Source organism: Macaca mulatta, chromosome 19, assembly GCF_049350105.2.
Source record: "Macaca mulatta isolate MMU2019108-1 chromosome 19, T2T-MMU8v2.0, whole genome shotgun sequence".
NCBI classification, from domain to species: Eukaryota; Metazoa; Chordata; class Mammalia; order Primates; family Cercopithecidae; genus Macaca; species Macaca mulatta.
The window spans coordinates 1,232,288-1,255,392 of NC_133424.1; the positions used below are offsets into that span (position 1 = coordinate 1,232,288).

General features: G+C 63.7%; 2 protein-coding genes across 4 annotated transcripts in view; both read left to right on the forward strand.

The window, feature by feature from the left end:
* Nucleotides 1–1,138: 1,138 nt before the first annotated feature.
* The window catches only part of HCN2 (hyperpolarization activated cyclic nucleotide gated potassium and sodium channel 2), a 36,480-nt gene continuing 14,513 nt past the window's right edge, over nt 1,139–23,105 (forward strand). For both annotated transcript variants that reach the window (XM_077978720.1, XM_028839480.2), the window contains exons 1-3: nt 1,139–1,791; nt 18,113–18,536; nt 21,852–22,013. In XM_077978720.1, the coding sequence (XP_077834846.1) occupies nt 1,160–1,791; nt 18,113–18,536; nt 21,852–22,013 (1,218 nt within the window). In that variant the 5' untranslated portion in view covers nt 1,139–1,159. The remainder of the gene's footprint in view (nt 1,792–18,112; nt 18,537–21,851; nt 22,014–23,105) is intronic.
* PALM (paralemmin) overlaps nt 3,802–23,105 on the forward strand; it is a 168,303-nt gene continuing 148,999 nt past the window's right edge. The window contains exon 1 of one of the 2 annotated variants that reach the window (XM_077978811.1): nt 3,802–3,805. The gene's annotated coding sequence lies outside the window, so the exon portion shown is untranslated. Of the gene's footprint in view, nt 3,806–21,661; nt 21,666–23,105 lie in introns of those variants that run through there. The other variant, XM_077978813.1, reaches the window with a different exon arrangement.

The window sequence follows — 23,105 nt, forward strand, 5'->3', positions numbered from 1 at the left end:
TCAGGAGGGTCCCAGGAGGATCTCAGGAGGGTGCCAGGAGGGTCCCAGGAGAGTGCCATGAGGGTGGGGATGTTCAGCCTCCACTTCTTCGTGTGTGACTGTCTCTCTCCTCTCTCTCACTTGCCAACTCTCTCACCCACCCCATCCCGGCTGTCTGGTGGGCTGGGTGGGCTGGGTGGCTAGGGACACAGGCCTCATGTCACCTGGCACCAAGCAGCCCCCACACTCGGTCTGGCTGTGGCCCAGAAGCAGAGCCTTGGGAAGCACCTGTCTCAGAGCCGGAGACTGGGGGCACTGGGGGCACAGCCGCACCCGAAGCTTGAGGGGTCGGGGAAGGAGGCAGCCCCGGGGCAGAGGGCTCTGGTGCCTGTGCGAAGGCACTAGTGGGCTCTGGGTCTCCCTGTGACCCCAATCTAAAGCCCACCAGACCTAGAGGAGACCCCCCCACCCCACACTGCTCCCCAGGGCACGGTTTGAGGGTGGGTGGGAGCCCCACACCCTCGGGTGCCTCTTCTAGTTTTCCCTGTCAGTTTCCTCAAATGCAGACCAGGGAGAGGAGTGCCCGAGTCTCCCAGAACGGCCCCCAAGCCGGCCTGCCCCTCCCCACGCACTCAGGGGTCCCTGTCCAGGGCCCACGGGCGACCCAGCAAGGGCTCCTGTGACCTTTAGAAACACGCTTTCATTGTGGGAGTCTTCAAACCTACGGAAAGCAAGGAGGCGCTGGCCGTGGCGGCCTCCCGTCTCCCAGGCCCGCGTGCACCCTCCCCGCGCCGGTGCCCTCCGGGCAGAGGTGGAAGCCGCGGCGCGGGAGAGGCGGCCCCGGCCGGGCAGCGGGGCTCCGTGACCTTGGGCGCGTCCTTACACGTCGCGGGCCTCAGTTTCCCCTCCTGGGGAGAGGCCCGCGCGGGGCTCCGAGGCCTCGGGCCGCGTGACCTTGGGGCGCCCCGGACCCCGCGGCCCGAGTTTCCCGGCGCCGGGCGGAGGCGGCGCGCGGGGAGGGGGCGCAGCCGGGCGGGACTCCCGCCCCCGCCCCTCCCCCGCCGCGAGGCTCCGCCCCCCGCGGCTCCGCCCCACCCCGCCCCCGCCTCCCCCCTCCCTCGGGCTCCGGCCGGCGGCGGCGGCGGCGGCTCCGCTCCGCACTGCCCGGCGCCGCCTCGCCATGGACGCGCGCGGGGGCGGCGGGCGGCCCGGGGAGAGCCCGGGCGCGACCCCCGCGCCGGGGCCGCCGCCGCCGCCGCCGCCCGCGCCCCCCCAACAGCAGCCGCCGCCGCCGCCGCCGCCCGCGCCCCCCCCGGGCCCCGGGCCCGCGCCCCCCCAGCAGCCGCCCCGGGCCGAGGCGTTGCCCCTGGAGGCGGCGGACGAGGGCGGCCCGCGGGGCCGGCTCCGCAGCCGCGACAGCTCGTGCGGCCGCCCCGGCACCCCGGGCGCGGCGAGCACGGCCAAGGGCAGCCCGAACGGCGAGTGCGGGCGCGGCGAGCCGCAGTGCAGCCCCGCGGGGCCCGAGGGCCCGGCGCGGGGGCCCAAGGTGTCGTTCTCGTGCCGCGGGGCGGCCTCGGGGCCCGCGCCGGGGCCGGGGCCGGCGGAGGAGGCGGGCAGCGAGGAGGCGGGCCCGGCGGGGGAGCCGCGCGGCAGCCAGGCCAGCTTCATGCAGCGCCAGTTCGGCGCGCTCCTGCAGCCGGGCGTCAACAAGTTCTCGCTGCGGATGTTCGGCAGCCAGAAGGCCGTGGAACGCGAGCAGGAGCGCGTCAAGTCGGCGGGGGCCTGGATCATCCACCCGTACAGCGACTTCAGGTACCGCCTCCGGGAGGGCCGGTCGGCGCGAGGGGGCCCGGGGAGCCGGCGCGCGGGGGCCGTCCTTGGAGCGCCTGGGGAGGGCGGGGCGGCGCGCCCGGCCGGTGACCTCGGGGCTCCTCGGTGACCTCGGGCGTGTCCAGGACCCGCCCCGGAGTGACCCCGGCGCGCGAGGCTCCGCCTCTGGGGGGCTCCCGGGGTGACCCCGGAGCGCCCCCCTCCCACGCACCCCGACATCCTCCGCCCTGCGGCGCGGCGGGTGGGGTGGGCCGCAGGGCCAGGGTCTGAGCGCCGAGGGGCGCAGAGGACGAATAGAGGGGAACGTGGGCCCCAGAGAGGCGGCGGAGCGGAAGGGAGGAGGAACGAAGGGCGCCCGGGAAGGACGCGCCTGAGGGAGGCCGGGGGAGAGGGGGTTAAGCGGCTCCCACGGCGTCCACCCGCGCCCCGCCTGCGAGGAGGCGCGCCCGGAGCCGCGGGCCTGGAAAGCGTGCGGGTCCCCAAGCTGTGTCTCCAGGAGCCGCTCCACCCGAGCCGCGGGCGGTGCGCGCATGTGGCGGTGGGTGTGTAGATACCGCTGTGGATCAGCCGGCTAATGCGTGGAGGGCTCGGAGCAGGGCCGGCGCGAGACCACCGCCGCCGATGTTTGCGTTCCTGGTTCCCGGGCTGTGCGTGCTGTGGCCGGAGAGTGAGACCGGCGCGTGTCCCCGTGGGCTGTGTGTGAACAGGGGCGCGTGACGGCGGCGGGGTTCCCGGGGCGCAAGCCTGTGGCCCGGGAGGTGTGTCTCCAGGGGTGTGTCTGCGTGGTGGTCGCGAGCGTGTGTCTGCGTGGTGGTCTCGGGCGTGTGTGCCCCGGGTGGTTTTATCGTGGTGGGACGTGTGGTTCGTATGTGTTGGGACCAGGTGGCGGGCGTGCGTTGTGCGCCCGGGGCCGGTGTGCACCGGTGGGCAGTAGTGTGAGCCGTAGGCAGGTCTCACACGCGCGACCGTGGACGGCTGCGTGTGTGTTTGTCCACGAGTGGGGTGTGAGGTGGGTTGTGGAGGGTGTAGACGGGGCCCGCCGGGCGGGCGCGGTTTCAGCACCACGGACAGCGCGCCGGGCCTGGGAAGGCTGCGATTTTCCCGCCTGTCTCTCCTCCTCCAGGCCTGGGCACCCCTGAACGGCCCCCATGGACCCTGGACCCCCAGAACTGGGCAGGGAGGCTGTGGGAATCTCTCTTCCCTTGACTTCTCTGCACCCCTAGTGATTGGCTGGAGAAACTGAGGCCTGGGGCACACACGTCCTGGACAGCCTGGAGGAAGGCCCTGGAATCCTCCTCCCACCCCAGGTCTTCCTGAGAGAACACAGCTTTGACCAGAAGCCTGGATTTCGAGACAGGCCAGGGGTGGGAGGAGCCCCAAAACCCCCAGAAGGGCTGTGTCCGGCCCCTCCCACCCCGCCTCCGTGCCCCACTGGGAGAGCTTGGTCAGCGTCTGGGCTCTGGCCTGTGAAATGCGGACAGTGAGCAGGAAGGACTGGACTTCCAGGGCTGCTGGTCGGCCTGGCCCCACTTCCAGTCGGGCAGTGGCACCGCCTGGCCGGAGAGGGACGTGGTGGGGAGGGAGCTGCAGAGAGCGCCCACTCCCCTTCTTCGTCCCCTCCAGCATGACCGCCGACAACGATGGGTGCACCACAGTGCAAGGGCTGGCAGGTGGAGGCCCACGTTAACCACTCCCTCCCCTGGGCAGTTCCAGTGACCCCCTGGCTGCAGAGGGGCAGTCGGTGTCCTGGGGGGCAGGTGGGCTGATGGCTGATCCTGGCGCTTGGGGGGAAGGCCGGTAGGAGGAGTGAAGCCCCTCATCCTTCCACCCACCTTGCACGCACGCAGTCGCCTGGAGGCCCGGGCAGGCCGGGGCCCCGCTCTGTGCTGTGAGGTGTTGAGGGCTCAGAGGCCCCCTGTGTGGGCCAAGTGCGGCGTCACCCAGGCAGACGAGTGTTGAAGTGGAACTGAGCAGGCAGGGAATGGGGTTAGCGGGGCCTGTCTTCAGGACTAGGGGAGTTACGGCAGTCAGATTTTAAAAAAGGATTTCGATGTTGCCAAGCTGGGTGCACGCGGCCCCTATGACCCTCCCCAGGCTTGGGACCTGTGCCCCTTTTCGACTGTCCTGAATCAGTGTGGAAAAAGACCCCCAGAAATATCTCAAAAGCTCCCTAAGCCCCCGCTGGGCCGGGGGCTGTTGGAAGCACCTCTGAGGATTAATTTAATAATATTAATTATTGTAAGGGCGAGGAGGGTGCTGTTGCTAACCTGTTTTACCCAGGAGGAAAGAGAGGCCCACATAAGTCATTTGGTCAGAGACACACAGCTCCTGAGGGCCGGATCTGTCTGCACAGCACAGCCCAGGTGTCCACACTCCTGACCGGCAGGCGGCCAGCCTCTGCCTAGGTCCCATGCAGACCAAGGGGAGAAAGAAGGCATTCTGGGGGCGCCTAGGGGTGGGTGGTGGGTGATATCTGTGTGAATATTCATTTTTAATTTTTTATTTTTTTTGAGACGGAGTCTGGCTCCATCGCCCAGGCTGGAGTGCAGTGGTGTGATCTTGGCTCACCGCAACCTCCGCCTCCCGGGTTCAAGGGATTCTCCCACCTTAGCCTCCCCTGTAGCTGGGACTACAGGTGCCCGCCACCACGCCCGGCTAATTTTTGTATTTTTAGTAGAGAAGGGGTTTCACCATCTTGGCCAGGATGGTCTCAAACTCCTGACCTCAGGTGATCCTCCTGCCTCGGCCTTCCAAAGTGCTGGAATTACAGGTGTGAGCCACCGTGCCCGGCCTGTGAATATTAACTTTTTGAAGCCATGTATGCAGTGCTGGGAGGGGCCTTTCTGTGTCTGCCTTTTCACATTTGCCCTTTCTCCTCACAACCTGGGGGTGTAGTAACTGTTCTTGCTGGAGCAGCATCTGCAGCGAGATTTAAGAGGAAGAAGGAGGGGGCAGCTCCTGCCCCAGCCCCCAGGTCCCCGCACAGAGGCCAGCAGCGTCTCCCTTCCTTGAACTCCCCTTGTCTCTTGCCAGTGGATCCCATCCCGGGAAATTGGCCCCAGCCGCCTGGCACCAGGAAGGGGATCATTAGTGTTTGGTGAACCGGAACCGCCCCCACTCGGCTGGGCTGAGGAGGTGTGGAGGATGCAGGGGAGCCCTGGACGGGAGGAGGTGTTTGAGGTGGCCGGGGGGGTGATGGGGATGTGTGCAGAAAGGTGGCCCAGCCGAGGGAAGAGCCAGGCGCGGAGCTGGGCGTGGAGCCGGGCCAAGAGGTAGCATCGTGGAGCGTCTGGGGGCCGGACCCTGTTGTGTAGGGCGTTTTGGGGCAGCTCACAGCAAGCAAAGGGGCCTCTACGTTTGCAACTGACTCAGGAATCAGGCCCCAGCTGGCTTCAGGCCCAAGGCCTCCTGTACCTGGCTGGGTGTCTTGGCCCCTCATTGGGCCCCTCTGCCTCAGTTCCCCCAAATGCAAGGTGGGGGTGGTATGAGGGAGAGGGCTGTCTCCATCACGCCCAAGTCTGCCTTGCTTCTGTGCTCGGAAGTGGCCTCTCACACACCTCTCGTCCCAGCTCCCATATACAGCAGGCGCCACATATTTGCTGAATTTGCTGAGGGGCAGAGCACGGGTCCTGGGCAGACGTGGGTCCGGATTTCAGCTCTCAGGCTGGGCAGTTGGCCCCTTCGGAAGTGCAGTTGGTGCCAAGGCCGGGTGTCTCACGCCTGTGATCCCAGCGCTTTGGGCAGATCACCTGAGGTAAAGAGTTTGAGACCAGCCTGGCCAATATGGTGAAACCCTGTCTCCACTAAAAATACAAAAATTAGCCGGGCATGGTGGGCATGGTGACGGGTGCCTGTAATCCCAGCTAATAGGGAAGCTGAGGCAGGAGAATCGCTTATACCCAGGAGGCGGAGGTTGCAGTGAGCCGAGATCGTGCCATTACACTCCAGCCCGGATGACAGAGTGGGACTTGGTCTCAAAAAGAAAAAAAAAAGTGCAGTTGGTTCATTCATGAGGCCTCTGGGGCTGTGGAGGTGTCTAGACCCAGGCCTGATGTCTGGAAGTCCGCAGAGGTGTGCCGCACGCTTCCCTGGGGTGCTGGTGGAAAAGCAGGTTCAAGGACCCAAGTTCAAGGTTTTGAGTTCCGGAGGTTCAAGTTGCCATCTTTGTAGGTGATTACGGTTCGTGCCTGAATTGGAACAGGCGTGAAAACCAAGGAAGGAAGGGGTTTGGCCTCGTGGAACCCCCAGAGCTGCGGCAGGGTCTCCTGCGCCTCCCAGAGCAAAATTAGTTTAAAAATAAGTATAGTTCATTCCTACTCCCTTCACCCCAACCGCCGCTGATTCTAAAGGCCACACAGGTCCACTTGGGAAAGCCTGAGTCGTGCAAAGGAGGGTGTCTCAGCAGGAGGGGGGCTGGGGCTGGGGGAGATCTCAGCAGGAGAGGGGCTAGGGCTGGGGGGCGTCTCTGCAGGAGGGGGGCTGGGGCTGGTGGGCGTCTCTGCAGGAGGGGGGCTGGGACTGGGGGGCATCTCTGCATCAGGGGGGCTGGGGCTGGGGGGCATCTCTGCATCAGGGGGGCTGGGGCTGGGGGGCATCTCTGCATCAGGGGGGCTGGGGCTGGGGGGCGTCTCTGCATCAGGGGGGCTGGGGCTGGTGGGGACATGGAGGCCCAGGGAGGGGCGGTCTGTCCGAGGCTTGCTGTCATCCACTCCCCGTCCCTGGTGTCACCCAGGGGCTGGGCAGGCCTGGCAGGGTGGAGACGGGGGCAGATCCGAGGTTTGTGCCCTGGGAGCTCTGGGGGGCACAGGGCAGGTGTCGGGTGGAGAGAGGCTGGCGGCTTCCTGACTGCCCTCAGTCCAGCTGCAGGGCTAAGTGCCCCGTGGCCGGCCTGCAGTCTCCTGCTGCTGATTTTCTGGTCCATGTTCCTGAGTCAGCTTCAGCTGGGGAGGCCCCGTGTGAGGGGAGACAGACGAGATGCTCCCCAAAGCCAGGTTCTGTTATGTCTCCAAGAGGACAGTCCGGGGAGGGGCTGCTCCAAGACCCACCAGGACAGGCGGCCCCCGGGCCCCGCCCCAGATGGCTGAGCGGGTCAGTGGGAGATCAGCCTGGGGGTGCAGCTCTGCAAATCCACGGTGATGAAACCGTGCATTAGGGCCTGGGAATAAACCCCCCATTATCCCGGTGAGGGGGGGATGGCTCCGGGGGCGGGGTGGGGCGAGGCGAGGGTTTCTCTGGCTCCGGTCACGACAGGAAGACCCAGCCTGCGCAGGACCGTGGGGTGTGCACGGACCCATATGCCCGGTGGCAGAGTTGACACCCGGGGCCTGCCCTCTGGTCTGCGTGGAGGGGTCAGGGACTGGGGTGGCCAAGACCTCCCCACTCTCTTCAGGGCCTTCCCTATGTTCCCTGCTCGAAAAAGGACATCTTTGTCCGGGCACTGTGGCTCACGCCTATAATCCCAGCACTTTGAGAGGTAGAGGCGGGAGGATCGCTTGAGCCCAGGAGTTCGAGACCAGCATGGATAACATAGCAAGACCCCCCCTCATCTCTACAAAAAGTGAAAAAAATTAGCCAGGCCTGGTGGTGTGCACCTGTAGTCCCAGCTACTCTGGAGGCTGAGGCAGGAGGATCACCTGAGCCCAGGAGGTTGAGGCTGCAGTGAGCTATGATCAGTGCCACTGCACTCCGGCCTGGGCAACAGAGTAAGACCCTGTCTCAAAAATTTTTAAAAATCCCTGCCGGGCGCGGTGGCTCACGCCTGTAATCCCAGCACTTTGGGAGGCCGAGGCGGGCGGATCACAAGGTCAGGAGATCGAGACCACGGTGAAACCCCGTCTCTACTAAAAATACAAAAAATTAGCCGGGCGCGGTTGTGGGCGCCTGTAGTCCCAGCTACTCGGGAGGCTGAGGCAGGAGAATGGCGGGAACCCGGGAGGCGGAGCTTGCAGTGAGCCGAGATCGCGCCACTGCACTCCAGCCTGGGCAACAGAGCGAGACTCCGTCTAAAAAAAAAAAATAATAAAATAAAATAAAAATAAAAATCCCTAAAAACCCACATCTTCAAGCCCCCTTTATCAGCCCCCCACTCAGTTGGGTCAGGCCCTGGCTCGCCCCCCCACCCCACGGTTCAGCCTCACACCCAGACAGCACTGACCGCCTCTCTCCGGCCAGATGCTTCCCTGCTCCCTTTCTGGCCCCCCGGCTGCCAGCATGGGCTTCTCCAGACGTCGGTCCTCCTTTCCTTGTCACCTCTACCTCCCTGGCTCCGGCCCTCCCCGTCACGTCCACCCACGTCCCCCGTCCCGAGGTTGCCCACCAGCCTTGAAGGGAACCCGGGGCATCAACCTCCGCACCTGCTGCCCCTCCTCAGGCGCTGCCCTCCCCTCACCATCTCATCCACCCACACGCCACCTCTGAGAAGCCCTCCCGCCGCCCGGAGCTGATGGGCCCCCCAGGTCGGTCTCCCTGTGGCACCCCCCAGGGCATCCCCTGTGTCTGTCTTGGGGCTGGGCCTGTGGTCATCGTGTGCCCCAGCGCCCGGCGGCACAGCTCTGTAAACATCTGCCCCGTCTTGGGATCACCCGGGAACCTGAGATCTACCCCCCGTAGCATCTCCCTTTCTTGGCCGGGCGCGGTGGCTCAAGCCTGTAATCCCAGCACTTTGGGAGGCCGAGACGGGCGGATCACGAGGTCAGGAGATCGAGACCATCCTGGCTAACACAGTGAAACCCCGTCTCTACTAAAAAAATACAAAAAACTAGCCGGGCGAGGTGGCGGGCGCCTGTAGTCCCAGATACTTGGGAGGCTGAGGCAGGAGAATGGCGGGAACCCGGGAGGCGGAGCTTGCAGTGAGCTGAGATTCGGCCACAGCACTCCAGCCTGGGCAACAGAGCGAGACTCCGTCTCAAAAAAAAAAAAAAAAAAAAAAGATCTGTCCCTGAGTCCACAGCTGAGAGCTCTCTCCTAATCCCCCCGCCCGAGGCTCTCCCTTAATCACCGACCTCCAGCCCCTAATCCTCTCCCGGATTTGCCCCATCTGTAAATCCTTGTTGGCCTCGGGCCAAGGCTGGGCTCCTGCAGGGAGGGCCCGGCTGCCCTCGCCCGTTCCCCAACCTGGGAGTCAGGCTCCAGCAGGGGCTGAAGGCCCCCTGGGCCGGCCGTCCCCTGGGGTCCAAGGGGCTGAGGGTCCTGGGCCTTCTGTTGCCAGGAGACCTGGGGGCCTTGTGGGGTTTGGGAGCCGGGTCAGAGGCCTCGTCTCCCGAGCGTCATCCAGTCCTAGAGAGACGGAACCCTGCAGCGGCTTTGGGAACTTCCAGGGGAAGAACCTGAGCTCGGGGCAGGCGAGTGACGCGTGGTCTGTCTGGGTGTCCATCCCACTGTTTCGCTTATGGCTGGAAGAGCCTCAGTTTCCCTGTCTGAGCCGAGAGAGAGGCCGGGTGGCTGCTGGAGTTGGGCTGAGCTCACATTGGTGTCAGGTGCTGGAGGCCCCACTGAAGCCCTCTGTGAGTGGGAGGGGGTCTGAGGCTTCCTCCAGCCCCCCAGGCGTGAGAGCTGAGGCCGGAAGGTCTCCCCAGGGACCCAGCCTCATCCCCGGCCTCTGGAGCTAGTCTCCCTCCCTGCCTGCGAGGGCCGGGCTGGACCAAGTGGCAGGACCCCCCCACATTTCTGAGGAAGGGGCCCTTGCAGAGGCCTCTCTGTTACCTGTTGGGGATGGGTTTTAAGTACAGGATTTAATGATGGTGCCTGACATTCCCGTGACAGCTGAGGGGGGCCCGTCCGTGTTCAGCACTGGGGTTGGGAAAGGAGGGCACAGGGTGCCCGGGGGCTGCTGGCGCCCGCCTGCGTCCCGATGGCGGCTGGATGGGGAATGGGCTGCCGGACGCTCCTGCAGAGTGTGAGGGGGAGTCGGGGTGGCTCTGGGCCTTCCTCCCGCCCCGGGTCCTCTCTCTGGGGTCCTGTCTCCTGGAGCTGGCTCCCCCTCCCCAGGGCGAGAGGGACTCCCAACGTCACTCGTTCCAGTGCTGGGCAAGGAGAGGGCTGGGGTGCACCGGCAGGGACGGTGGCGCCCTGCAGGGCTCTGGGGTCCCCTCTGCCCCAGGCCTTGCTTTTCCCTTGGTAAGGGACATGTGTGGACGCCCTTCCTCCTTCTGACCTCTGGCTGGTGGCGATGAGGGTTGTGGCCCCAAGCCCTGCTTGGAGGCATTGCGGTTGGAACGGGCAGGCCCAGCCCCACGAGGGACCCTCAGGGTGGCCACCCAACCTGTGCCTTCTCCTAGGCCCCTCTGCTCCAACCCCTGTAATCCCCGGGAATACTGCCCTGCTGGGCAAGATGGGCTGAGGAGTCCTTTCCCCGGGACACAGGAACAGAAGGCTCGAGGGAGGAGGTTTCCAGACAGTGTGGGCCGTAGACAAGAGGACAGTCCTGGGGTCTCATCCTGCAGCCCCACTTACATCAGAGGGGAGGTGTGGTCCCTGCCCCCAGCCCACCCCGAGAATAAAGGGGAGAACGTCTGTTAATTGTCACCTGGAAAGGAGGCCCTTATGTTATATGGCCGTTTAAAACCAGGCCCCCGCCTTGGTGGTTTCCAGGTCACCCTTGGCGGTTTCTAGGTCCCCCTGGTGGTTTCTAGGTCTCCTTGGTGGTTTCTAGGTCCCCCTTGGAGGTCTCTGGAGCCCCCTGGGAGTTTGTCCCCGCTCCTTGTGGGGGAGATTTCTAGGTCCTGTGGCCTTTTTTTTTTTTTTTTTGAGACGGAGTCTCGCGCTGTGTCACCCAGGCTGGAGTGCAGTGGCGCGATCTCGGCTCACTGCAAGCTCCGCCTCCCAGGTTCATGCCATTCTCCTGCCTCAGCCTCCGAGTAGCTGTGACTATAGGCGCCCGCCACCATGCCCGGCTAGTTTTTTGTATTTTTAGTAGAGACGGGGTTTCACCATGTTAGCCAGGATGGTCTCGATCTCCTGACCTCGTGATCCACCCGCCTCGGCCTCCCAAAGTGCTGGGATTACAGGCTTGAGCCACCGCGCCCGGCCACTGTGGCCTTTTCAACTGATCTTTCCTACCTGTTTTGTCCCAAGGCTGGTGCTCGAAGGCGGGAGGCAGGTCTCAATGCAGAGGGAGAGACTGGGACGGAGGGGCAGGGAGCCAGCGGCAGGCAGGTGGCATCCCCTCAGCCCACTCGGTGCTGGGGCCCTGGGGGTCTCGTTGCTGAGCAGATGTGTCAGATTGGGGGCCTGAGCCCTCACGCCCTGTCTAGATGCAGGGAAAGGAAGGCCTTACATTTCAAGTCATTTGATTTCATTTCACCCTTCAAGCTTGTGAGGGGCCCTCCCCACCTCAAGATCAAGTCACCTTTTTTTTTTTTTTTTTTTAAGACAGAGTCTCACTCTGTCACCCAGGCTGGAGTGCAGTGGTGCAATTTTGGCTCACTGCAGCCTCGGCTTCATGGGCTCAAGTGATCCTCCTACCTCAGCCTCCCAAGTAGCTGGGGCCACAGGTGCCCGCCACCACACTGGCTGATTTTTGTATCTTTTTTTTTTTTTTTTTTTGAGATGGAGTCGCCGGGCGCGGTGGCTCAAGCCTGTAATCCCAGCACTTTGGGAGGCCGAGACGGGCGGATCACGAGGTCAGGAGATCGAGACCATCCTGGCTAACACGGTGAAACCCCGTCTCTACTAAAAAATACAAAAAAAAACTAGCCGGGCGAGGTGGCGGGCGCCTGTAGTCCCAGCTACTCGGGAGGCTGAGGCAGGAGAATGGCGGGAACCCGGGAGGCGGAGCTTGCAGTGAGCTGAGATCCGGCCACAGCACTCCAGCCTGGGTGACAGAGCAGCACTCCAGCCTGGGTGACAGAGCGAGACTCCGTCTCAAAAAAAAAAAAAAAAAAAAAAAAAGAGATGGAGTCTTGCTCTGTCGCCCAGGCTGGAATGCAGTGGCCGGATCTCGGCTCACTGCAAGCTCCGCCTCCCGGGTTTACGCCATTCTCCTGCCTCAGCCTCCCGAGTAGCTGGGACTACAGGCGCCTGCCACCACATACACAAAAATAATTTTTGTATTTTTTTTTTGTATTTTTTTTTTAGTAGAGACGGGGTTTCACCGTGTTAGCCAGGATGGTCTCGATCTCCTGACCTCGTGATCCGCCCATCTCGGCCTCTCTAAGTGCTGGGATTACAGGCATGAGCCACTGTGCCTGGCCCTGAGTCAGCCTTTCTCAGGTCTCTTCAGGTTTTATCCCCAGCCCAGGTGGTTCCTGGGGGCCTGTCCCAAAGGCTCAGCCCCTCCCCATCCCCAGGCGGTGGGTGCTTGGAAGAAGAGACTGAGATTCTCAGGGGCTGCAGGAACTCGCCCAAGGTCGCTGTGCCAGCAGGCGGGAGTCAGCCCGGGTCTGGCTGATGCCGCCGCCCTGCGAGACGTTGGGTCCCTTCCAGCCTTTGGCTCTCACAGACCGAGCGGCTGTGAACATCTTGGTACAAATGGCTTTTTAATTTTTTTCTCTTCCTTTTGGAAGGTTTCCTCGGGATCATTTCCCTAAAGTGGAGTGTCCGGGTCACCCGGCAGACGTGGTGTTAACGGCTTTTCCCTCGAGGAGTCATCCAGAAACAAGGAGCCAACTTTCGGCGGCTCCTGAAACAAAGCTCCGGGCAGCCATGCCAGCGATGGGCTCCCGGGTTTCCTTTATTGGTGCTAACTTTGGGGAGTCCCTCCAGCCTCTCGGCCTCTCCTCCGACAGGATGCGGGGACCCTGGCCATGATAGGGAGGAGCTGGGCCTGGGGTGGAGATAAGACCCCAAGAACTGGCCGGGCGCGGTGGCTCAAGCCCGTAATCCCAGCACTTTGGGAGGCGGAGGAGGGCGGATCACGAGGTCAGGAGATTGAGACCACCCTGGCTAACACGGTGAAACCCCGTCTCTACTAAAAATACAAAAAATTAGCCGGGCGAGGTGGTGGGCGCCTGTAGTCCCAGCTACTCGGGAGGCTGAGGCAGGAGAATGGCGTGAACCCGGGAGGCGGAGCTTGCAGTGAGCTGAGATCGGGCCACTGCACTCCAGCCTGGGCGGCAGAGCGAGACTCCGTCTCAAAAAAAAAAAACCAAACCTCAAGAACTAAGAAGGCTGAGTTGATCTGGGGGTGGGGGGTCCCCCCAGTGGTTTTGTGTGTATGTAACAGGGTCTCATGTTGCTCAGCTGGTCTCAAACTCCTGGGCTCAAGCGATCCTCCCACCTCAGTCTTCCAAAATGTTGGAATTACAGGCATGAGCCAGCATGTTTGGCGTATCCCCCGACCCCCAGTGTTAATGACAAAATGAATCATTGTGGTGGAAATTCAAGACCCTCCCTTGCCTAAGTCAGGCATGTGCAGGGCATGTGGGCTCAGACCCCACTCTGGGACCTCCCCTTCGTCAAGAGCCCTTGGCCTCAGAGCCCAAACGTTTGGTTTTTTGTTTTGTTTTGTTCTTTGAGATGGAATCTCGCTCTGTCACCCAGGCTGGAGTGCAGTGGCGCGATCTCGGCTCACTGCAACCTCCGCCTCCCAGGTTCAAACAATTCTCCTGCCTCAGCCTCCTGAGTAGCTGGGACTACAGGCGCCCGCCACCACGCCCGGCGGATTTTTGTATTATTGTTATTTTTTGAGATGGAGCCTCACTCTGTTGCCCAGGCTGGAGTGCTGTGATGCAATCTCAGCTCAGTGTAAGCTCCGACTCCCTGGTTCAAGCGATTCTCCTGCCTCAGCCTCCCAGGTAGCTGGGACTACAGGCACATGCCATCACACCCGGCTAATATATATATATATATATTTTTGTATTTTTGGTAAAGATGGAGTTTCACTATGTTGGCCAGGCTGGTCTTGATCTCCTGACCTTGTAACGCGTCCACCTCAGCTTCCCAAAGTGCTGGGATTACAGGTGTGAGCCACTGCGCCCGGCCAATTTTATTTTATTTTATTTTATTTTTTTGAGACGAAATCTCACTCTGTCACCCAGGCTGGAGTGCAGTGGCGGGATCTCGGCTCACTGCCAGCTCCGCCTCCTGGGTTCCCGCCATTCTCCTGCCTCAGCCTCCGGAGTAGCTGGGACTACAGGCGCCCGCCACCGCGCCCGGCTAATTTTCTGTATTTTTAGTAGAGACGAGGTTTCACCGTGTTAGCCAGGGTGGTCTCGATCTCCTGACCTCGTGATCTGCCTGTCTCGGCCTCCCAAAGTGCTGGGATTACAGGCTTGAGCCGCCGCGCCCGGCCGGTTTTTTCTTTTATCAATTTTCCACTTAACTGTTTTAAAACCTATGAATCAGTGTCCTTAAGCCCATTCATAATGCACAACCATCACCACTACCCATGTTTATACCTTTCTCATCCCCCAGACAGAAACTGCACCCCGCATGTGCCACTCCTCGTCCCTCCAGCCCCTGGTCCCCCGCACCCACGCATCTCCTTCCTGTCTCTCTGGATTGGCCCGTCCTGGACATTGCATAGAAATGGGATCACACCTGTAATTCCAGCACTTTGCAAGGCCGAGGTGGAAGGATCTTGAGGTCAGGAGTTCGAGACGAGCCTGACCAACATGATGAAACCCCGTCTCTACTAAAAATACGAAAGTTAGCCGGGTGTGGTGGTGGGTACCTGTAATCCCAGCTACTCCGGAGGCTGAGGCAGGAGAATCGCTTGAACCTGGGAAGTGGAGGTTACAGCGAGCCGAGATCATGCCATTGCACTCCAGTCTGGGCGACAGAGCGAGACTCCGTCTCAGAGAAAAAAAAGAAATGGCGTTTCTCACTGAGCGTGACGTCCTCAAGGGGCATCTGCGCCGTGGCCTGGGTCAGAGCCTCGCTCCTTTTCGTGGCTGAGTCCTGTTCTGTGATGGACGAGTCATGCTGTGTTTGTCCCTCTGTTGGTGATGGGCGCCTGGGCTGCCTCCGCCTTTTGGCTGCTGTGATTCGAGTGTGAATCGAGCTGGTGTGGACGCGGCGGAGTGGGCGTCCGTCCGCTGACCGAGCTGGTGTGGACACGGCGGAGTGGGCGTCCGTCCGCTGACCGAGCTGGTGTGAACACGGCGGAGTGGGCGTCCGTCCGCTGACCGAGCTGGTGTGGACACGGCGGAGTGGGCGTCCGTCCGCAGTCGAGCTGGTGTGGACACGGCGGAGTGGGCGTCCGTCCGCAGTCGAGCTGGTGTGGACACGGCGGAGTGGGCGTCCGTCCGCAGTCGAGCTGGTGTGGACACGGCGGAGTGGGCGTCCGTCCGCAGTCGAGCTGGTGTGGACACGGCGGAGTGGGCGTCCGTCCGCAGTCGAGCTGGTGTGGACACGGCGGAGTGGGCGTCCGTCCGCAGTCGAGCTGGTGTGGACACGGCGGAGTGGGCGTCCGTCCGCAGTCGAGCTGGTGTGGACACGGCGGAGTGGGCGTCCGTCCGCGTCCTTGTTTTAATTTCTTTGGGTGTAATCTCGGGGCGGGGAAGTACCGGTAATTTTATGTCTGTTTAAGGAGCCGCCCGTGTTTGCTCAGGGTGGTTTTGATTTGCATTTTCTCGATAGCGAAAGGGCCAGGCGCCTGTCCATGGAGCCGTTCGCTGACTCTCTATGACCTCCCGTGTGGACGCAGCTCTCACAGCACCGAGTCCGGCCCGCCATGCGCAGGCCCCGAGCAGACAGGCCTTTTCTGCCAGAGCTTCCTGGGGAGGGTTTTGGCATCCACGCTGGGGACTTGGACTCTGGCCGGGTGTATCTGGGAGTGGATGTGCCCTCTGGTCTCTTGTCCACGGGTATTTATCATGTGGAACGTCCGAACGGTGCCAGGTCCAGCTTGGCCCGTTCCTCCCACCCTCTCGGCCTCCCCTGTGGCACCAGCCCCGACTCTGCTTGACTTCCCTCCCTCCCGCGTGGACGCCCCACTTCCTCCTCTGTCCTCCCGCGTGGACGCCCCACTTCCTCCTCTGTCCTCCCGCGTGGACGCCCCACTTCCTCCTCTGTCCTCCCGCGTGGACGCCCCACTTCCTCCTCTGTCCTCCCGCGTGGACGCCCCACTTCCTCCTCTGTCCTCCCGCGTGGACGCCCCACTTCCTCCTCTGTCCTCCCGCGTGGACGCCCCACTTCCTCCTCTGTCCTCCCGCGTGGGCGCCCCACTTCCTCCTCTGTCCTCCCGCGTGGGCGCCCCACTTCCTCCTCTGTCCTCCCGCGTGGGCGCCCCACTTCCTCCTCTGTCCTCCCGCGTGGGCGCCCCACTTCCTCCTCTCTCCTCCCGCGTGGGCGCCCCACTTCCTCCTCTCTCCTCCCGCGTGGACGCCCCACTTCCTCCTCTCTCCTCCCGCGTGGGCGCCCCACTTCCTCCTCTCTCCTCCCGCGTGGGCGCCCCACTTCCTCCTCTCTCCTCCCGCGTGGACGCCCCACTTCCTCCTCTCTCCTCCCGCGTGGACGCCCCACTTCCTCCTCTGTCCTCCCGCGTGGACGCCCCACTTCCTCCTCTGTCCTCCCGCGTGGACGCCCCACTTCCTCCTCTGTCCTCCCGCGTGGACGCCCCACTTCCTCCTCTGTCCTCCCGCGTGGACGCCCCACTTCCTCCTCCTCCCGCGTGGACGCCCCACTTCCTCCTCTGTCCTCCCGCGTGGACGCCCCACTTCCTCCTCCTCCCGCGTGGACGCCCCACTTCCTCCTCTCTCCTCCCGCGTGGACGCCCCACTTCCTCCTCTCTCCTCCCGCGTGGACGCCCCACTTCCTCCTCTCTCCTCCCGCGTGGACGCCCCACTTCCTCCTCTCTCCTCCCGCGTGGACGCCCCACTTCCTCCTCTCTCCTCCCGCGTGGACGCCCCACTTCCTCCTCTCTCCTCCCGCGTGGACGCCCCACTTCCTCCTCTGTCCTCCCGCGTGGACGCCCCACTTCCTCCTCTGTCCTCCCGCGTGGACGCCCCACTTCCTCCTCTGTCCTCCCGCGTGGACGCCCCACTTCCTCCTCTGTCCTCCCGCGTGGACGCCCCACTTCCTCCTCCTCCCGCGTGGACGCCCCACTTCCTCCTCTGTCCTCCCGCGTGGACGCCCCACTTCCTCCTCCTCCCGCGTGGACGCCCCACTTCCTCCTCTGTCCTCCCGCGTGGACGCCCCACTTCCTCCTCTGTCCTCCCGCGTGGACGCCCCACTTCCTCCTCTGTCCTCCCGCGTGGACGCCCCACTTCCTCCTCTGTCCTCCCGCGTGGACGCCCCACTTCCTCCTCCTCCCGCGTGGACGCCCCACTTCCTCCTCTGTCCTCCCGCGTGGACGCCCCACTTCCTCCTCCTCCCGCGTGGACGCCCCACTTCCTCCTCTCTCCTCCCGTGTGGACGCCCCACTTCCTCCTCTCTCCTCCCGCGTGGACGCCCCACTTCCTCTTCTGTCCTCCCGCGTGGACGCCCCACTTCCTCCTCCTCTCTCCTATGTGGACGCCTCACTTCCTCCTCTCTCCTCCTGCATGGATGCCTCATTTCCTCTGGAATTGCAGCCAGTGCTGCCCTGGCTCAGCCTTCCTGTGGCCCCTGTGGAGGCTCCCACTTCTCAGTAAGGCATTTGGGGCCCTCACCTCCCGGCATGAGCTGAGCACGATTCATTTCCCACACTGGCTTCCTGCCTTTGCTCTCCCTGTGCCCGCCGCCCTGCCTGGCCCTGCTGCTTCCTGCTGCCCCTCTGCACCCCAGCTCCTCTCTGCTCGTCTGCTGTCCTGTCCTGTCTAGTTTTTCAACGCCAACCTTGTGCCAGGCACATAGTGCCTCTCTGGTCATGTGAAGCATTTAATCTATTTTGAGCCACCTCTTGGGCCTTGTGAGGTCTCCTGCATCTTCAAGGACACGGGGTCAAAGCTGGACACGGGGTCAGAGCTGGGCCTGAAGAAGGGACCTGGACTAGGGCAGCACAGTGGGCATTGGGCTCCCTCGGGTCTGGGCAGCCTTCCTGGAGTGGGAGCCTGGTCCCCAGGGAAGAGGGCACGGGGCCGGTCCTGGGGAAGGCACCAGCCTAAGGTGTGGGCACCCTTGTCCCCCAAAGAGGAGTGCCCGGGGCTGGTCCCACAGGTGCCTGGGGGAAGGCACCAGCCTGAGGTTTGGGTGCCCCTTGACCCCAGGGAGGAGGGCCTGGGGCTGGTCCCGCAGGCACCTGGGGGGAAGACACCGGTGTGAGGTGTGGGTGCCCCTCGCCCCCCCAGGGAGGCAGGCCCGGGGCTGGTCCCCCAGGCTCCTTGGAGGTGGCACCGGCCTGAGGTGTGGGCACCCCTCACCCCCCAGGGAGGAGGGCCCGGGGCTGGTCCCGCAGGCGCCCCGGGGAGGCACCGGCCTGAGGTGTGGGCACCCTCGCCCCCAGGTTCTACTGGGACTTCACCATGCTGCTGTTCATGGTGGGAAACCTCATCATCATTCCGGTGGGCATCACCTTCTTCAAGGACGAGACCACCGCCCCGTGGATTGTGTTCAATGTGGTCTCGGACACCTTCTTCCTCATGGACCTGGTGCTGAACTTCCGCACCGGCATCGTGATCGAGGACAACACGGAGATCATCCTGGACCCCGAGAAGATCAAGAAGAAGTACCTGCGCACGTGGTTCGTGGTGGACTTCGTGTCCTCCATCCCCGTGGACTACATCTTCCTCATCGTGGAGAAGGGCATCGACTCCGAGGTCTACAAGACTGCGCGCGCCCTGCGCATCGTGCGCTTCACCAAGATCCTCAGCCTCCTGCGGCTACTGCGCCTCTCGCGTCTGATCCGCTATATCCACCAGTGGGAGGAGGTGAGGTGGGGCGGGGGGCGGGGTCAAGGCCGCCGGGGCGGGGCTATGAAGGTTCTGGGGTGGAGCTACAATGGTGCAGGGGCGGGGTCAAGGCCACCAGGGCGGGGCTACGAGGGTGCTGGGGTGGGGTCAGACATCAGGGGTAGGGCTGTGAGGGTGCTGGGGTGGAGCTACAGTGGTGCAGGGGTGGGGCCAAGGCAGCAGGGGAGGGGCTATGAGAGATCTGGGTGGTGTCCAGGCCCCAGGGGTGGGACTATGAGAGTGCAGGGGCGGGGCTTTGAGGATGCTGGGGTGGAGATACAACGGTGCAGGGGTAGGGCCAAGGCGGCAGGGGTGGAGCTTTCAGGGTGCTGAGCAGGGTTGAGGCAGCAGGGACAGGGCTATGATGCTGCTGGGGTGGAGTAAGCACCAGGGGCGGGGCTATGAGGGTTGTGCTGGGTGGGGTCAAGCAGCAAGGGTGGGGCTATGAGGGTTTTTCTGGGCGTGGTCAGGCAGCAAGGGTGGGGTTATGAGAATTGTGCTGGGTGGGGTCAAGGAGCAGGGGTGGGGCTGTGACGATTGTGTTGGGCCGGGTCAAGTAGCAAGGGCGGGGCTATGAGGGTTGTGCTCGGCAGGGTCAGGCAGCAAGGGAGGGGTTATGAGAATTTTTCTGGGCAGAGTGAAGGAGCAGGGTTGGGGCTGTAAGGGCTGTGCTGGGCGGGGTCAGGCAGCAAGGGCGGGGCTATAAGGGTTGTGCTGGGAGGGGTCAGGCAGCAGGGGCGGGGCTCTGAGGATTGTGCTGGGCGGGGTCAGGCAGCAGGGGCGGGGCTCTGAGGATTGTGCTGGGCGGGGTCAGACATCAGGTGTGGGGATATGAGGGTACTGGGGTGCTTTTAAGCAGCAGATACAGGGCTGAGGGGTACTGGATGGGGCCAAGCCTGTAGTGGTCGGGCTGTGGCTGTGGGACCAAGGCCACGAGGGGCTCCAGGTCGTGGATGAGGCTGCTGCAGAGCAGGAGCAGGGCAATGAGGGGTGTGGCTGCGCTGTGGCTTCAGGGGTGAGGCTGTGAGGGTACTGCAGGGGTGGGGCCATAGCCACAGGGTCAGGACTTTGGCCACAGGGGCCGGGCCGTGGGTGAGAGTCAAGGCCACAGCTGCAGAGGTGTGGCCATGAGGAGGGCGGGGCCATAGCCGTAGGGGTGTGGCTTTGGCTACAAGGGCGGGGGCGCACAGGGCACTGGGACAGGGGTGGAGGTGAGTCTATGAGGTCTCCAGGGGAAGCGGGGGGCAGGGCTGTGGGGTGCAGGGCTATGAGGGCCCCAGGGACTGTGGCCAGGGCCATGGAAGTCAGTAAGGCTTGGCCGTGACACGAATGGGCGGGGCCACAGGGAAGGACAGGGCGGAGTTATGGGTCCCAGCAGGGGCGGGACACAGGGCGGGCCTCGGGCTGCCGGGTTAAGGCTGGGGGGTGGGGCTTAGGGCGTTGCTCTGCTGGGGTGGAGCCCCAGGTGGGGGCGTGGGAGCTGCTGGGGCAGAACCTGGGTGTCCGGGGAGGCCATGGGGGCCAGGGAATGGTGTCACCAGGGCGGTGCGGGCGCAGCACCGACCCTTGGACACATCCATGTCCCTATTATTCATTCTGCTGTGTTCAAGCTCTGGGGAAACTGAGGTCAGAGAAGCCAAGCCTAGTCACTCTCCCTCCCCCTAATTCCAGACCCCACCACAATCCCATCCTGGACCAAGTTTGTCACCCACGGCCACCAGTAGGGGCCTGGTGACTGTCCCGTGTCCTCCAGGCACCGCAGGCTGGAGGTGGGGGGCTGGGGGCTGGGGTCCTGGGATGGGAGTTGTGGATTTGGGCACGGGGGTCCTGAGGTGGGGGCCATGGAGTGGGGTGAGGGTCCTGGGGCGGGGGCCGTGGATTTGGGGGCAGGGGTCCTGGGATGGGGTCCATGGAGTGGGGTGGGGGTCCTGGGGTGGGGGCTGTGGACTTGGGGGCGGGAGTCCTGGGATGGGGGCCGTGGAGTGGAGTGGGGGTCCTGGGGTGGGGGCCGTGGAGTGGGGGTCCTGGGGTGGGGGCCGTGGAGTCGGGGTCCTGGGGTGGGGGCTGTGGATTTGGGGTCAGGGGTCCTGGGGTGGGGCTGTGGATTTGGGGTCAGGGGTCCTGGGGTGGGGACCGTGGACTTGGGGGCAGGGGTTCTGGGGTGGGGGCTGTGGACTTGGGGGCGGGAGTCCTGGGATGGGGACCGTGGAGTGGAGTTGGGGTTCTGTGGTGGGGGCTGTGGATTTGGGGGCAGGGGTCCTGGGGTGGGGACCGTGGACTTGGGGTCAGGGGTCCTGGGGTGGGGACCGTGGACTTGCGGGCAGGGGTTCTGGGGTGGGGGCTGTGGACTTGGGGGCGGTAGTCCTGGGATGGGGGCCGTGGAGTGGAGTGGGGGTTCTGGGGTGGGGGCTGTGGATTTGGGGGCAGGGGTCCTGGGGTGGGGACCGTGGACTTGGGGTCAGGGGTTCTGGGGTGGGGACCGTGGACTTGCGGGCAGGGGTTCTGGGGTGGTGACCGTGGACTTGGGGTCAGGAGTCCTGGGGTGGCGGCTGTGGACTTGGGGGTCAGGGGTTCTGGGGTGGCGGCTGTGGACTTGGGGGTCAGGGGTCCTGGGGTGGGGACCGTGGACTTGGGGGCAGGGGTCCTGGGGTGGGGACCGTGGACTTGGGGGCGGGAGTCCTGGGATGGGGGCCATGGAGTGGAGTGGGGGTCCTGAGGTGGGGCTGTGGATTTGGGGTCAGGGGTCCTGGGGTGGCGGCCGTGGACTTGGGGGTCAGGGGTCCTGGGGTAGCGGCCGTGGACTTGGGGGCAGGGGTTCTGGGGTGGGGGCTGTGGATTTGGGGTCAGGGGTCCTGGGGTGGCGGCCGTGGACTTGGGGGTCAGGGGTCCTGGGATGGGGGCTGTGGATTTGGGGTCAGGGGTCCTGGGGTGGGGGCTGTGGATTTGGGGGTGGGGCTGCAGGGTGAGGTGGGGGTCCTGGGGTGTGGCCATGGATTTGGGTGGGGGTCCTGGGGTGGGTTCTGTGTGTTTGGAGGGCAGGGGTGTTGGGGTGGGGTCTGCAGGGTGGGGCAGGGGGCCTGAGGCAGAGCCGTGGATTTGAGGGCGGGGCCAGGAGCTCCTGCAGTGTGGGCGCTCGGGACTGGGGCTCTGAGGTGGGGGCCGGGGGGGCAGCGGGGCAGCGGGTGGGGGGCAGCGGGTGGGGGGCGCTCGGGACTGGGGCTCTGAGGTGGGGCCGGGGGGCAGCGGGTGGGGGGCAGCGGGTGGGGGTGGGGGGCTCACGGCGCCTTCCTGCAGATCTTCCACATGACCTATGACCTGGCCAGTGCGGTGATGCGCATCTGCAACCTCATCAGCATGATGCTGCTGCTCTGCCACTGGGACGGCTGCCTGCAGTTCCTGGTGCCCATGCTGCAGGACTTCCCGCGCAACTGCTGGGTGTCCATCAACGGCATGGTGGTGAGCACCGCGGGCCCTGACGGAGGGGGACCCGGGCCCCCTTATCCGCCTTACAGAGGGGGGACCCAGGCTCCCTTATCCCCCTTACAGAGGGGGCACCCGGGCCCCCTTATCCCCCTTACAGAGGGGGGACCCAGGCTCCCACACAGAGGGGGGACCCAAGCCCTTCAGAAGTGGAGACAAGACCCCACCCTTACGGAGGGGAGGACCCAGGCCCCTACCGAGATGGGGACAAGACCCCCCTTATACAGGGGAGGACTCAGGCCTCTTTACAAAGGGGGACCCAGAACTGCAGCCCCGGGGTTGACCTGTTAGTGCCCCTGGGGGCTGAAACAGCCACTTGGAGCCTTTCAGGCCTGGGATCGTCCGTGGAGAGAAGCCGAGTGTGATTATGATGAGATCTGTCACCCAGACCTCTGCTTAGTGCTTTTTCCAGTGGATTTCCCTTTTTAATTTACCTACATTTATTATTATTATTTGCTTATTCTTTTTGAGACTGAGTTTCACTCTGTCGCCCAGGCTGGAGTGCAGTGGCGCGATCTCTGCTCACCGCAACCTGCGCCTCCCCGGGTTCAAGCGATTCTCTCGCCTCCGCCTCCCGAGTAGCTGGGACTACAGGCGCCCGCCATCGCACCTGGGTAATTTTTGTACTTTTAGTAGAGACAGGGTCTCGCCATGTTGGCCATGCTGGTCTCAAACCCCTGACCTCAGGTGATCCACCTGCCTCGGCCTCCCAAAGTGCTGGGATTACAGGGGTGAGCCACTGCGCCTGGCCTCATTTACATACATTTAATTCAAAGAACAATTGAAGAACTGGGTATGGTGGTGTTCACTTGTGGTCTCAGCTACTCAGGAGGCTGAGGGGGTTGGATCCCTTGAGCCCAGAAGTTTAGGCTGCAGTGGGCCACGATTGCACCACTGCACTCCAGCCTGGGCCACAGAGCCAGACCTGATCTCTGACAACTAAAGAACAATTTACATCATAGCCCTGAAATGGGGAAGTGGTATCACACGCCAAAGAAACAGTAAATGGGCCGGGCACAGTGGTTCACGGCTGTAATCCCAGCACTTTGGGAGGCCGAGGCAGGTGGA